Source organism: Alligator mississippiensis, chromosome 6, assembly GCF_030867095.1.
Source record: "Alligator mississippiensis isolate rAllMis1 chromosome 6, rAllMis1, whole genome shotgun sequence".
NCBI classification, from domain to species: Eukaryota; Metazoa; Chordata; order Crocodylia; family Alligatoridae; genus Alligator; species Alligator mississippiensis.
In genome coordinates, this window is record NC_081829.1 from 70574582 (window position 1) to 70587906 (window position 13325).

The following is a 13325-nucleotide window of genomic DNA, read 5'->3' on the forward strand; positions in this document are numbered from 1 at the left end:
CTCACACATACCCACACTCCGCTCACACACACACCACCACACAAACACACTCCCCACACACTACCCCACACACTTACCGTGCACACAATATACAATACTAAGACTTCATTTTGAGCTATTATGCAGCTTTCTCTATATACACTTCTCAAACACACATAACTCAGGAAAAAATATTTTTTGAAATAAGATTAAAATATGTTATAGTAGATGTTTGATTTTTAGCATGATTTGTTTTATTTTTCTGGTTCCAAGATGGCAAACCTCCCTCATGAATGAAGTACTTCTGGGGGCAAGGATTGGGACTTCTGATGACAAAGTTCAGGGGTTAGGGGATAGGACTTCTGGTTCCAAGATGGCAACCAAGGAGTGGGGCATCTGTCAAGGGGTGGAGCTACCCTTGCGGCCCTCAACCGCACACCAAAACTCATTAAGCAGTCCTCCAGCCAAAATAATTGTCAACCCTGACATAGCATCATACATTTGTCTGTGTTGAATTTCATTTTGTTGTCTGTAATCCAGTTCTCCAGTATATCAAGTTGCTTTTGAATTGCTCTTATTCCTATCCCTCAGAGTGTCTGCAATCTCTCCTACTTTTGTCACCTGCAAACTTGATTAGGAAACCACGTATTTCAGCACCTAGTCATTACCATAATAAAAATGTTATATAGCACTGAACCCAGAACAGATCCCTGTGGAACCCTATTTGAAACCTCCTGCTACTCTGATATCAATCCATTTATAGTTACCCTTTGCTTACAGTTATTCTGCCATTTATGGATCTACCCAACAGTAATTCTACCTAGGTCATGTTTCTCTAGTTTGCTTAAGAGAATGTCATGTTGGACTGTCTCAAAAGCCTCACTAAAGTCAAAGGGAATCCACTGTATTCCCTTCCTCCATACTAATTACCCTGTTTTAAGAAAGAAATCAAGTTGGTTTGGTATGATCTGGCATGCACAGGTCATGTTGGCTGCTGTTGATCACCTCTTCCTGCTCTAGGTGTTTCCAGATCTATCGTTTTGTTTAATTGTTCCAGTAATGTCCTAGGTACTGACATCAGCCTGGCCAATCTACAACTGTGTGGATCTGCCTTTTTTTTCTTTTTAAAATTTTGGCACTATGTTAGGTCTTCTCTAGTCCTTCTATTCTCTGTGACCTTACAAATGTTACTGTTAATGGTTTCAAGATTTTTTCAGCCAGCAACAAAGGAAGGATTTCTTCAAAAGCTCTCTGATGCAGTCCTTACCTATGGCCTTCAGCCCTTCCCCTTCTTTGTCTATACTACAATGCTTTTGCTAACTGACTAGTTGCAGTTTGTTTATTTTGTGAAGACTGAGGCAAAGTACAGTTTCTTCTGTTGAGGAAACTTGTTTAAACCCTGCTATTGGAGACAGCTTATGCTAACAAAAGTTTGTTTTAATAATTACATCTCCACTGGCAAGGCTTGCAAAGGTAGCTCGACCATCAAACATTTGTAAGTGTTGACAAGCATCAGGTTTGGTTCATGCTCCATGCTGCAGAAAATTGTCTCCTACATAGAAGCATAACAATATTAATCTTTAAGAATCCTGTTTGACAGTTACTAGTAGCTAAGTGTCACCAGGGGAAGTTAAACTCCCAACAGCACATACATTAGTATAAACAAATCTATCAAGAGAAAAAGCAGCATTAATTAAAAGATAAGGGGCCAAGTTCTGTTCTCAAATCACCACAACATTACTGAAATCAATGGGCACATCCACACATGCAGGCACATGCACTTGCAACAGCACAAATAGGAATGGCACAAATTTGTTCCGGGGATTTTTGCCTCAGCGCATGTGCCTGGACATGTACTTTGGTGTGGGGCAAGTTGTCACTTGGGACAAAATGACCCTGCCCAGCTTCTCCTGGATCTGCAGCCAGGTAGAGCTAGAGGCTGAGGCCAGCGCCTGTGCTGGCCTTAGCAGTATAAAAGCCTGCCCGGTGCTGGCCGCAGCAATATAAGAACCTGCCCTGGCAAGCAACTCAGAGCTACTTGCCCTCAGGAGCTTCTGAGGCCTGGCCACTTGGTATCTGGGGACACTACCCCTTGCGCCAGCTGGACTGCTGAAGCAGCCCTAACCTGGCAGTGGGGGCTACTGCCTGGCTGTGACCTCTGTCACCTGCGACAGCATCTGCCCCCTTGGACCTGTGGCCCCAAGGCTGCACCCCTGCCAGACCTGGATGGGGGTGCCCTCGCTCTGCTATCTGGGCAGCTATCACCCAGAAGATGTGCTCCTTGTGGTGGCCTACTTTGAACTGTCAAAGAGTGTTCTCTTGTCCCCAAATGGCCAAGGGGCCAGCCACCTCGTCCCACCCTCCAGCTGGGTCCCTAGTGCTGGCCCTGGACAGACTCCTCTGCACAGGTCTTGCCACTTGTCTCACCAGCAGAGATCCTGGTGTTCCCTGTTCAAGAATTGCAAATACTCTGATGAGAAACCCGAATTATCTCATTAAAATACCCAAAATAGTGTTCTTCTGCTATTAAAATGAAATGCCACTATATAGAGAGAGATCAGTTGGGCAATGTTTTCTTGATATATTTACAAGTGTAAAGCAATTTGGAGGAGGGAGTTGGGGGAGTTTGTGGGTGGGTGTAGGATTTGTGGGGGTAACATTTGGAGGGGTATAGGGCTTGTACAGGAGTTTGGAGTTGTGGCTGGGTATGTGGGTGAGTGGTTAGTTGGGGTGGCTTGGGGATATGAGTGTTGTGGGTGGATTGTGGGGGCACTGTGGGTGTGGGGGGGATGTGTGGAGGGAGCTGCTCAGGAGAGATGGGCCCCCTGCCCCCCCCAGAGTGTCCAGCCCCCCTGCACAGGACACGGACTGCCCCCCCCACAGGGCCTACAACTCCAACAGCCACAAACTCCCCTGCAGGACCCACAGCTCCCCCCACAGGGCCACAGTCCCTCCCACAGGGTACAAAGCTCCCCGCACAGCACACATACGCCCCCTTGCAAGGCCCACATGCCCCCCCGCAGGGCCCACATACCTACCTAAAGGACCCATATGCCCCCCTGCAGGGCACACGGCCCCTCAGCATAGCCCACAACCGCTCTGCAGCAGCAGCGGCCATTGGGGCCCTCCTGGCAAAGCCCCCCATGGTGCGGGGCAGCACGGCTTGGCCCCGGTCACCTGGCATCTGGCGCTGCCTGTGCCACATCATGTGGGTCTGGCCTGGGTTGGCGCAGGGCTGCACACCTTCAGGCAGCTCCAGGCCACCTGGGCCATCACCAAGGGCCTGGTCCTGCTCTCAGGGACTGCCTGTCGTGCCAGGCCAGGTCTTACCTCCACGGGCCCCATGCACCATCAGGCTGGGCCGGTTCTGTGGAGGCAGGACCCAGCCTGGCGTGACAGGCGGTTCCTTCGAGCAGCACTGAGCCCTGGGTGACTGCCCAAGCAGCCCGTAGCTGCCCAAAGGCTCAGGGCCCCATGCCAAGCCAGACTGGGCCTGCACGATGTGGCACAGGAAGTGTAGGGTGCCAGGCAGCCCGGGCCAAGCCATGCTGTCCCATGCTGCAATGGGCTATGCCAGGAGGGCCCCGAGCATCCTGACGGCCGCTGCTACTGCAGCGGGGTTTTGGGCCATGGCGGGGGTGCCCTATGGGGGGGCATGGGCCCTGCAGGGGAAAGGTGAGGGACCCACCCCTCCTGAGCAGCCCTCCTGCATGGTCCCTCGCATCCATAAAGCCCCTCCTTCCTGTGTCCCCCCACCAGCTCTTATAGTTTCATAGCTTCATAGTCGGTAGGGTTGGAAGGGACCCGAGCAGATCATCAAGTCCAACCCCTTGCCATGGCAGGAAAAAGTGCTGGGGTCAAACGACCCCAGCAAGGTGTTCGTCTAACCTCCTCTTAAAGACCCCCAGGGTAGGAACCAGCACCACTTCGCTTGAAAGTTGGTTCCAGGTCCTAGCCTCCCTGACAGTGAAGTGGCGCCTCCTGATGTCTAGCCTGAATCTACCCTCTGCCAGCTTGTGACCGTTATTTCTAGTCACTCCTGGTAGTGCTCAGGGGAACAGGGACTCCCCCAATGCCTGTTGGTCCCCTCTGACTAGTTTGTAACAGGCCACTAGATCCCCCCTCAGCCTTCTCTTGTGGAGGCTGAACAGGTTCAGGTCCCATAGCCTCTCCTCGTAGGGCCTGCCCTGCTGCCCCCGATCATGCGGGTGGCCCTCCTCTGAACCCTCTCAATGCTGTCCACATCCCTCCTGAAGTGCAGCGCCCAGAACTGGACGCAGTACTCCAACTGCGGCCTGACCAGTGTCACATAGAGGGGGAGGATCACCTCCTTGGACCTGCTTGAGATGCATCTGTGGATGCATGACAAGGTGTGGTTGGCCTTCCTGACCGCTTCCCCACACTGTCGGCCCATGTTCATTTTGGCATCAATAATGATTCCAAGATCCTTTTCTGTCTCTGCACTGACAAGAAGGGAGTTCCCCAGCCTGTAGGTCTGCTGCTGGTTCTTCCCCCCCCAGGTGCAGTACCTTGCACTTGTCAGTGTTGAAACCCATCCTGTTCTCATCTGCCCACCCCTGTAACCTGTCTAGGTCCAATTGCAGCCTATTCCTCCCTTCTAGCGTGCCCACATCCCCCCCACATCTTAGTGTTGTCAGCAAATTTGAATAGGGTGCTTTTTACCCCTTTGTCCAAGTTACTGATGAAGATGTTGAACAGCACGGGTCCGAGGACCGAGCCCTGGGGGACCCCACTGCCCACATCCCTCCAGGTCGAAAATGATCCATCCACAACCACTCTCTGGGTGCAGCCCTCCAGCCAGTTACTGACCCATTTGACTTCGTAGGTGTTGACGCCACAGTCCCCTAGTTTTTTAATGAGAATGGGGTGCGAGACAGTGTCAAAGGCCTTCCTGAAGTCCAGAAAGACTACATCCACTGCTACCCCTGCGTCTAAGGATTTTGTGACCTGGTTATAGAAGGCCACCAGGTTGGTCTGACAGGACCTGCCTCTAATGAACCCATGTTGGTTGCCCCTAAGCATAACCTCCCCTGCTGGCCTCTCATGGACATGCACCAGGATAATTCTCTCAAAAAGCTTACCCAGGATCGAGGTAAGACTAACTGACCTATAGTTTCCTGGGTCCTCCTTCCTCCCTTACCTGGAACAGAGCCCAGGTCAGTGCTGCCTGCATCGCTGTTTGCCCCGCGTGGGCAGGCAGTGTGCTGCACCAGGGCAAGGGGAAGCCATAGAGATGCTCTGGCTGGCCACCAAAGCATCTGTTTGGAGGACCCTAACCTCCAGTTGTCTCAGGGCCTGGACCGTAACCTGCCCCACTTTTTTTCTGGGGGGTTGTTTTTTTTTATACCTGGATTTCCAGGTATCAAATTTTGAGCCCATGCTGCAAATACGCAGTGCAGGGAATGTTCTTTGTGTTTCCAGCATGCCTCTTGTGGCATCTCAAATTGCTTTAAGATGCAGCAAGAGGCATGTGTGAGCTTGTCTGGAGGTGCCCAATGAGCTTACTTTGGTTGACATCAGAGCAGAATTTAGCCAAAAGCTTCAAGGAAATGAATAATTACAGAATTCAAATACTCTGCTAGTTGATCCTCTTCATAATACAGCAACAGGAGAAAAAGAAAATCAAACTTGTACCCTTTCATCAGAATTTTTAGAAACACACCTAGAAACCAAGCAAGAAGAATAAAGAATGTAAAAGTGTCCAACAGAAACTATTTTCACCAAAAAAGGGTGCTCTATAATTAAGTACACATAAGAATAATGTAGCAAGAAAAAAGAAGTTGACCCAGATCTTCACAGCCGTGGCAAATCAGGCATTCCATAAGCAGATTCAGTCTCGGACACATGAATGGGCTTAGCTGTGAGAGGCAAAGCTCAAAGGATAGATCTGGAGCAAACTTCATCGTAACAGCTGCACATGATCAAGCAGGTGGTATTCAGTGGCTGTAAGGAAAATGGTAAGAGATTGCCAATAGATTAGTTCATGGGAAAAACATCCCTGCTTGGGTCGGATCTATATCAATTCTTGGGGGTTGTGTCAGGCATTCTAAGCATTATATATATATTCTAACCATATATATATTTACATAAACCCATTGGCATGTCCATGACTTAAGGTTCCCCACAGGGTATCAAGCTGTTAGGCCTTCAAAAATGTTATACTGGTACAGTATAAACATCTTGGTGAATTATGTGTGGTGATTTTAATGCCACAATAGTCAAAATACTTATAACAGGGGACAGGCACACAAATAAGTTACTGCAAGGTAAAGGAGGATGAGAAATTGCCATGCATGTTTTGTGGTAATTGTCAATGCCTTACCCTTAGCCCTCTTTCATTAAGGAATAACTGTCACACATTAACTTTCATCTATACCATGTGGTAAATAAAATGTGCATCCACGGAGCTACCTTAGAACAGCTGAGTACAGTTAAGCTTGCCCCTTTTACTTTGTGGTAATCTGTTTGTGTGCCTAGTCCTGTTTGGACTAGATGACCTGAGGTCCCTTTCAACCCTAACTTTCTATGATTCTATATATCTTGTTTAGTTATTCTGTAAAGGTGCCTATCGACCCTGTCTCCTGACTGACTGAAAGTGTGGGTGAACTGACATCCTCATTAACAATGCTACAGGAAATTTGTGTCCAGCAACTGTATTGTCCTTCAGTGTCTATAAGATGGTGATTGATATAGACACCCTTAGAACTTTTAGTGTCTCCAAAGTTCTGTATAAGAATTGCTTGCTGGATGATGGTGGGGTTATTGTTAACATCACAATGACCATGAGATACAAGGGACAGGCTCTTCATGTGCATGCCAGGACTGCCAAAGCAGATGTAGATGTAATGAGTTGATCAAGCACCTGGAAGTGGAGTAGGAGCCCAACAACATCTGGGTCAACAGCCCAGCCCCATTTCAGGCACTGAAGGATATTGGTAGTAGGCTATACTTGGTGAGCCCCTGAGAATTGTATATGACTGAAGCAACCATGGTGGTGGACAGAGGGAGCTGGCTGATCTTTGCAAATGACTTCTATGCACTCTTGGATCTTCAGGCCATGGAGGCTAAGAAGGATAAATGATGGACAGCTAACTGATGTATGTGATCTTAACAAATTGCTAGCGTCTGGGGACATCTCCATGATTGTAGGGCTTGGCAGCAGAGGACAGCCACGACTGCCTGTCAGCCACTGAAGTTACCTAGCTGGACTAAGGAAAGCAGGGACCAATATATTCCTGGCTAGCTATGCCCAGGCTTGCTCCCCAGGTTTATCCTCTGACTTGTATGGGATGATTTAGAGAGGGATGATCATACTTTGAGCACACGGCTGGAGTAGGTGACCTCCAAAGTTCCCTTCCAGTCCTTCTTTCTAAGACTCTACGGCTTCAGGAAAACACAGCTAGCTATCTCTCTGCTGACAGATGGCACTTTTATATCCCTGTCATGTTCACACTAGGGAAGGATATAGTATTTTCTACACACTGGTGTAATTAAGTAGGCCAACTTGTCTATGTAGAGAAGATTTTAGAAGAAGAGAGTAGTTGAGATATTTGAAGCAAGAATAGAAAGAACTGATTTCCCTTAAACTTAGCCTTGATTTCTGATAGTACAACTGTTTAGTGACACTCATTTTAAAAGAATTACTGCTTAACATCTTCTGTTTTCTCCGGCTTCTCTGTTTTATCAAAATCTTGTAAAAGTGTGGTTAGATTATCTTCTTGCAGCAGTTACCAGAAATACTTTTTAAAATACCTTGTCTTTACCAGGAAATTGCTATCATTTCTTTTGGCTGGGAACCTGACTTCTATGACTCATGCCTTGCTACCTTCAGGCTGGTTTATTGGATTGTGCTTTACATTGAATTATACCTGGAATTTAACCTAGAATTTTGTGTTACTGCAGTAGGTGGTAGAAGTGGTGCATTTTACTGAAAACATGATACCCATGCAATGTAAGCTGCACTAGCTGCCTTTTCGTTCTCATGTGAAATTTAAGATATTGGTTTTAACCTATAAACTCCTAAATGACTTGGAACCTGTTTACTTAAAGAAAGACATGCCCTATGCCACACCACTGCAATATGGTCAGCAAAGGCACCTGAGATAAAGTTCCCCCAGTTTAATGGACAATGGATGGGTGGTACAGCAATGTCCATGAGAGGTACTAATTTTTGCCAGAAGTTTTTATCAATGATCTGAAATAATCCATGCTAGCTGATCCTTAGGACACACTACAAGGTCTCTCTGTTTTAGCCAAGCATTTGAAGAAAGTGAAGCCTAACGGGAGAACTACATATGAGGGATGGGAGCTTTGGTAGGGAAAGTCCTGCCTGTTGGGCTGTATGAAGAATTTAATTTTGAAGGAATTTTCCTTGGAACTTTTCTGCTGATTTTTATAGACTACATTTTGGGGCATTATCAAAATGCCCAAAACAGTAGATAGGGGCTTTGCTGCTTTAAAAAAAAAAAAAAAAAGAATTGGATAAGGGTTAGATTTTTTTTAAAGACATTGTTTTCTCACAACGTAGTGTTGCCTTGTTGCACTGTCTTGTGAAGAAGCCTGGAAGGAAAGTTGGGACTTAGTACAAGATTAAATTACAAACTTCTGGCATAGTGACATCAGTCAGGTGTGATCCATGATCAACAAGGCTATGCTGGCAAAAGCCCCTAGTACAGATGCAGTCATATCAGCAAAATAGTAGTTTTGCTGGGTTAGCTTATTTTGCTCACGGAAGCTGAAATAAATTATACTTGTACAAGCAAAAGCAAGTCTTGCTCGTATTAGCTGTGTTGAATGCTATGAGACCTCTGCCTGCATAATATACTGGCATACTTCTTGTGCACTTCTCATGCACACATGGCCTTAGAGTGACTCAAGGGTCAGAATATCTCTGCTGCCTTCGGGAGGGATTAAATTGGATCAGGTCTATATTTGGGATGCTGCCTGACATAACAGCACCACTTTTCTGCCTATTGCATCAAAGTAGAGCCAAGACTATATTTCACCTTATGACTATTTGCTCTCAGCCACCTGAGCCCTGTATTTAGAAAAAAGGTACATTTTAATCAATCTTAATTCAATTTAGATAATTCAGGAAAAATTAGATAACTCAGCATGGTAAGCAGAAGGCAATTTACAGTTTTCATTTGCAATTAGGTAAAAAAAAAAAGACAAAGCCATAGCCTTTAATTGGAACTCATACAAAATCTACTGTTTGCCTTTCCCTCCTCCAGATCTTATTTCAGTTATTTAACTTGCGAAATGGCATGTCTGTATGTCAAAAATGTGACTGCAGCTTGTGTAGATATACCCAAAGGAGCTTTAAGCTAGCTAGCTCCAGGAGCAGAGATCTCAGGGTTGGCTCATAATCTGAAAATTTATATTTATATTAGGTCAGGGTTAGACAACCCCTGGCATAGGTGCCAGAGCATGACATATGAAGGCATGTTTGAGGATGGTGTGGAAGGGCTGCACTACCACAACAAGGATCAGGCTCCTCACGGCTCCCTTGCTGTTCGCCTCTAGCACGCCAACATTTTACAGGTGGAGGCTGCCAATGTTTTTTGGCACTGTCCAAAGATGTTGCCGACCCCTGGCTTAGGTAATTTAAGGTTAGCTAGGTACATCTACACAGCTGTGGTCCCACTAGTGTAGACAGCCATTGTCTCTAGTGAGGACACATCCAAGGCTCACCCAGTACATATTCAGATTTTTATTTGCTTTTGGGTTTGCTTGCTTTGAAAGGATCTTTGAGATTTAAAGACACCAAAAAAGGAAAATTACCAACACCTGAAGAAATCACATTGCTACAGCTACTTAAAATATTTTTAAATACAAAATTACTAACATGGGCCATCAAAAACCCTTTCCTTCGTTGTATCAACAGCTTCCCACCAGTGTTAGCACCGGATCGCTTGGCCCTCCTGGGAGCCAGGAGGCTCAGCACCTCGCCCCTGTACGGATGCTCAGCTCTTATGCATGCTAAGGGCCTTCCTGCCCACGAGGGATGTGAAGCCGGCGTTTGCAATCACTTCCTGCAGCCCGTTTCTAGCTTGTACCGATTGTCTTCCCGAGAAGCCACGACGTGGCGTGACTCTTGCTACACTGGGAAACAAAAAAAGCGTGTGTCACCCCCCGCCCTGAAGGCGGCCGCACGGAGTTTCCCACGACTTTCCCACGCAGGGGCCTAACTTTAAGCCTTCACCCTCCCGGGAGCTTGGATCTCCCCACGATCGCGCCCGTGTCAAGCGGTCAGGACGTGCCCGCGCGGGGCCGCAGCTGCCGGGGGGTGACGACTGCGAAGCCGAGAAGCGCCCGCAGCGCCGCGCCGCCCGTTGGCTGTGAAGTGAGGTGACCGCAGCCCGGGCCGCCTCCGCCGCCACCCGGCCGGGCAGGGGGGCACGCGCAGCCCAGCACAGCCCAGGTGAGCGGCGCCCCTTGCCCTGGCGCCGCCGCTCCCGCGGCGCTCCCCGCCCTGCAGCCGCCGCCGCGTCCCCGAGGCCCGCCCCTCGTCCCCGCGCCGGCCGCAGAGGCAGCCGCTGCAGCGCCAGGTAGGTGCTTCCGCGCTGCACTGCTAGGCCCGGGCGGGCGCCGGGGCCGAGAAGATGGCGCCGCCGCGCCGAGAGGAGAGCTGTGCGCGGGAAGGGAAGGGAAGGGGCGGGCACCGGGCGCGGGCTGCGGCCAGGCCTGGAGATGCGGCAGCTGCTGCTGCGTGTCCTCGGCAGGGCCCCCCTGCTCGGCTCGGCCAGCCCGCGGGCCCCCTCCGCCTCTTGGCCTTCTGCTCTGCCGCAGCGGCGGCTCCGCCTTCTCGGGTACGGTACGGGCCGGGCCGGGGCGCCTCGCTCGTGTGTCCGCGGCCGGCGGGGACCCGGCGGACCGGTGTTGCTGAGGGGGAGGGGGTGGGGGCCGGGGCCCCGGCCCCGGCCCCGGCCCCGGCCCCTCTCGCAGAGCGTCCCCAGCCCGGGGAGGCCTGGGCACTGCCCCGCGCCGGGCAGGCGGCGCCTCCTGCGGACGGTTTCGTTTTGGACAAACCCCAGCTTCGAAAACACCCGGCTGGAGCGGCTCTGAGTGAGCGCTGAGGCCGAGCCCCGGACTCTTGGCATGAGTCCTGGATTGAGATGTTGTTGAGGGCCCTTTGCCTTCCCCACGAGCCCTGCCTTTCGCGGACGTGAAGTGTTTTTTCAGCATCGGGATAGAGACTAAGCAGGCAGGTACCTAATTAGAGACTTGTTTTTTTCACGTTCTGAAAGGAGCCAACGGAGGGAAGGCACTTCTTCCACTACAGAACAGGCTGATCTGTGGTGGGTGGCGTGGCATGAATGTGTCTCCTCGAGTGGAACTTAGGGAACTTAAAGCAGTTTCTTTGAGGGATAAAAGGCCAAGAACTGGCTTGTCCGGATTTAGACATAAGAGATAGTGGATGGCCACTTGTACAGAGTTATTTTTGAGAGTTTCAAGAAAGAAAGCAAGTTGTTCCCTTGCTGCTTCACCTGTGGTTGTACCTAGTATTGTTGGAGCGAAGATAGTGTTTAACATGCTACAAGAATAAGCTTTGTTTCCTCTATAACAAAGAAAACAGTATTAGGTGATTGATTTTATCCAACAAAAGTGCGGTAAAATATAGGTATAACATTAATTTGTAATATTAACATAAATAAAAATTAGTTGGGAAAGAATTTTTGGGGGGCTGGATGGGAAAGGACTGTTGGAGTTTTTGCTCTCCTCTTTACCATGGGATATTGTTCATTTCTTTAGATTATTTGGTCCTATTTTTCCTAATACATTCCCTGCTGTTGTTGGTGCCCAAAGCACATTGGTGGCACTCTTATCTCTCCTGCTTTCTTCCTGTGGCATGTTGTGGGTACTGCTTTTCTGTCTTTCTGTTCAGCTTATTGTAGGGAGTTTTATGGCATTGGCGTACAAGATGGGCCCGTCTAGAAGTTTTTGTGGATTCTTTTGGACAAATATTTATTGTATGGTATCTGTGATGAAAGGGGGCTTGACTCAGTGACGCATGTGATCCTTTCTAATTCTGTTTCCTATTATTTATACAACACCATAAATTTAGAATACTTTATAAAGCAAAGAATAAGATTTTATGTCTGCACAGAAAATAGTTGAAATACTGTATAATCCTTTACAGCTGACTTTTGAAAGATGCTTGCTTATCAGCTCTATTCCATTTTAAGTGGAAGCTAAACCTTTGTAACTTTACACATGTTTCATTCAAGTATAAAGTTACAGCAGCTTAGTGCCACTGTAACAGTGCAGGAGTTGACAGATGAAATGGTTATAGTGGGATAAGTCCCTCTCCCCTTTACAACAGTTTAAGTTGTATCTGTCCACTGCTACTGTCTGGAAGAGTTAAAATTGTACATAAGAAAATTTGAACAATAATTCAAGTCTCATCGTATTGAAGACTTATAGAAGAAATGGGATATAAGAGGAGGGCATCCAGCTGATGACAAAGTGAAAGATTTGTTTCAAGAGAGTGAAAGGAAAGGGTAGAAGGAAATAAGAATTGATATGGATTGGGGCAAATTGTCATTCAGTTTGATATAATAGAAACCAGGAAGCTAATATTTTCCCTAGGGATGGTTGGGAGGGTGATATGCTTAGCAGATCTTTTAAAAAGCTCCTCACTCACAGGTAATGTTTTCAGCAAGTGTCAATTTTTACAGTATGCAAAAGGTAGGGCAGTATGCAAGTTTTTAATTTGGGAGCAGGATGGGGGTGGAGGTTCCAATCATTACTGTGAAGTAACCTATCAAGTGTAAGCCAGTTGTGTCTGATGATGACTTAAAAAAAAACTGAGAGAAGTTCCACTGCTGCTGTTCCTACTCATTCTGTTTCTAACCTGCAACAGAAGGATAACAGCTGGCAGGATTCTAGTATTCACTCTTGCTGTTGAGAACCACATGGACAACAAAGAAAAGGATAAGAATCAGGTCTGGTTCATTCTTTTGCTGCTTCTGAAAGCTGTAACAATCCCCATTTCCCCCCCCCCCCCCCCCCAAAAAAAAAAAAAAAAAAAAAGCAATGGAGCCCATTACTGGAGAGGAAAGTCCATAGCATCTTTCCTTTTTCCAAAAAGCAGACTTGACTTCTCATATAGAACTCTCCTCTTATTACATATTTACTACTGTTGCCAAACCCTTTGGGCCTATCCACTCAATCATTCACACAAAAGGTTTTAGGGTGGGTGGGTAAGGTGACATTTGCCAGAGATTTGGAGAGAAGTTAAACAGAAAATAAAAGAGAAGAAGGGATGTATCATAAACAAAGGGAGAAAAAAATGATGCTAAACAAGATGGTGAAACAATAGA

The 13325-nt window shown here is 47.8% G+C and overlaps 1 protein-coding gene and 1 long non-coding RNA gene across 7 annotated transcripts in view; one reads left to right on the forward strand and one right to left on the reverse strand.

Moving 5' to 3' along the window:
- Positions 1 to 5692: 5692 nt before the first annotated feature.
- LOC109282388 (uncharacterized) lies at positions 5693 to 9938 on the reverse strand. The gene is made up of 2 exons (XR_002089357.2): positions 9848 to 9938; positions 5693 to 5943 (listed from the first exon to the last, which is right to left on the reverse strand). It is a non-coding gene; the product is annotated as an uncharacterized LOC109282388 (long non-coding RNA).
- Positions 9939 to 10354: 416 nt separating this feature from the next.
- Positions 10355 to 13325, forward strand: part of IDE (insulin degrading enzyme) — a 106356-nt gene continuing 103385 nt past the window's right edge. Inside the window, exon 1 of one of the 6 annotated variants that reach the window (XM_059729980.1) lies at positions 10355 to 10423. Coding sequence is in view for 2 of the 6 variants with exons in the window: in XM_019484232.2 (XP_019339777.1) it covers positions 10693 to 10811 (119 nt within the window). In the remaining 4 variants the exon portion in view is untranslated. Of the gene's footprint in view, positions 10424 to 10467; positions 10551 to 10657; positions 11211 to 13325 lie in introns of those variants that run through there. The other 5 variants (XM_014607816.3, XM_019484232.2, XM_019484231.2 and 2 more) reach the window with 5 other exon arrangements.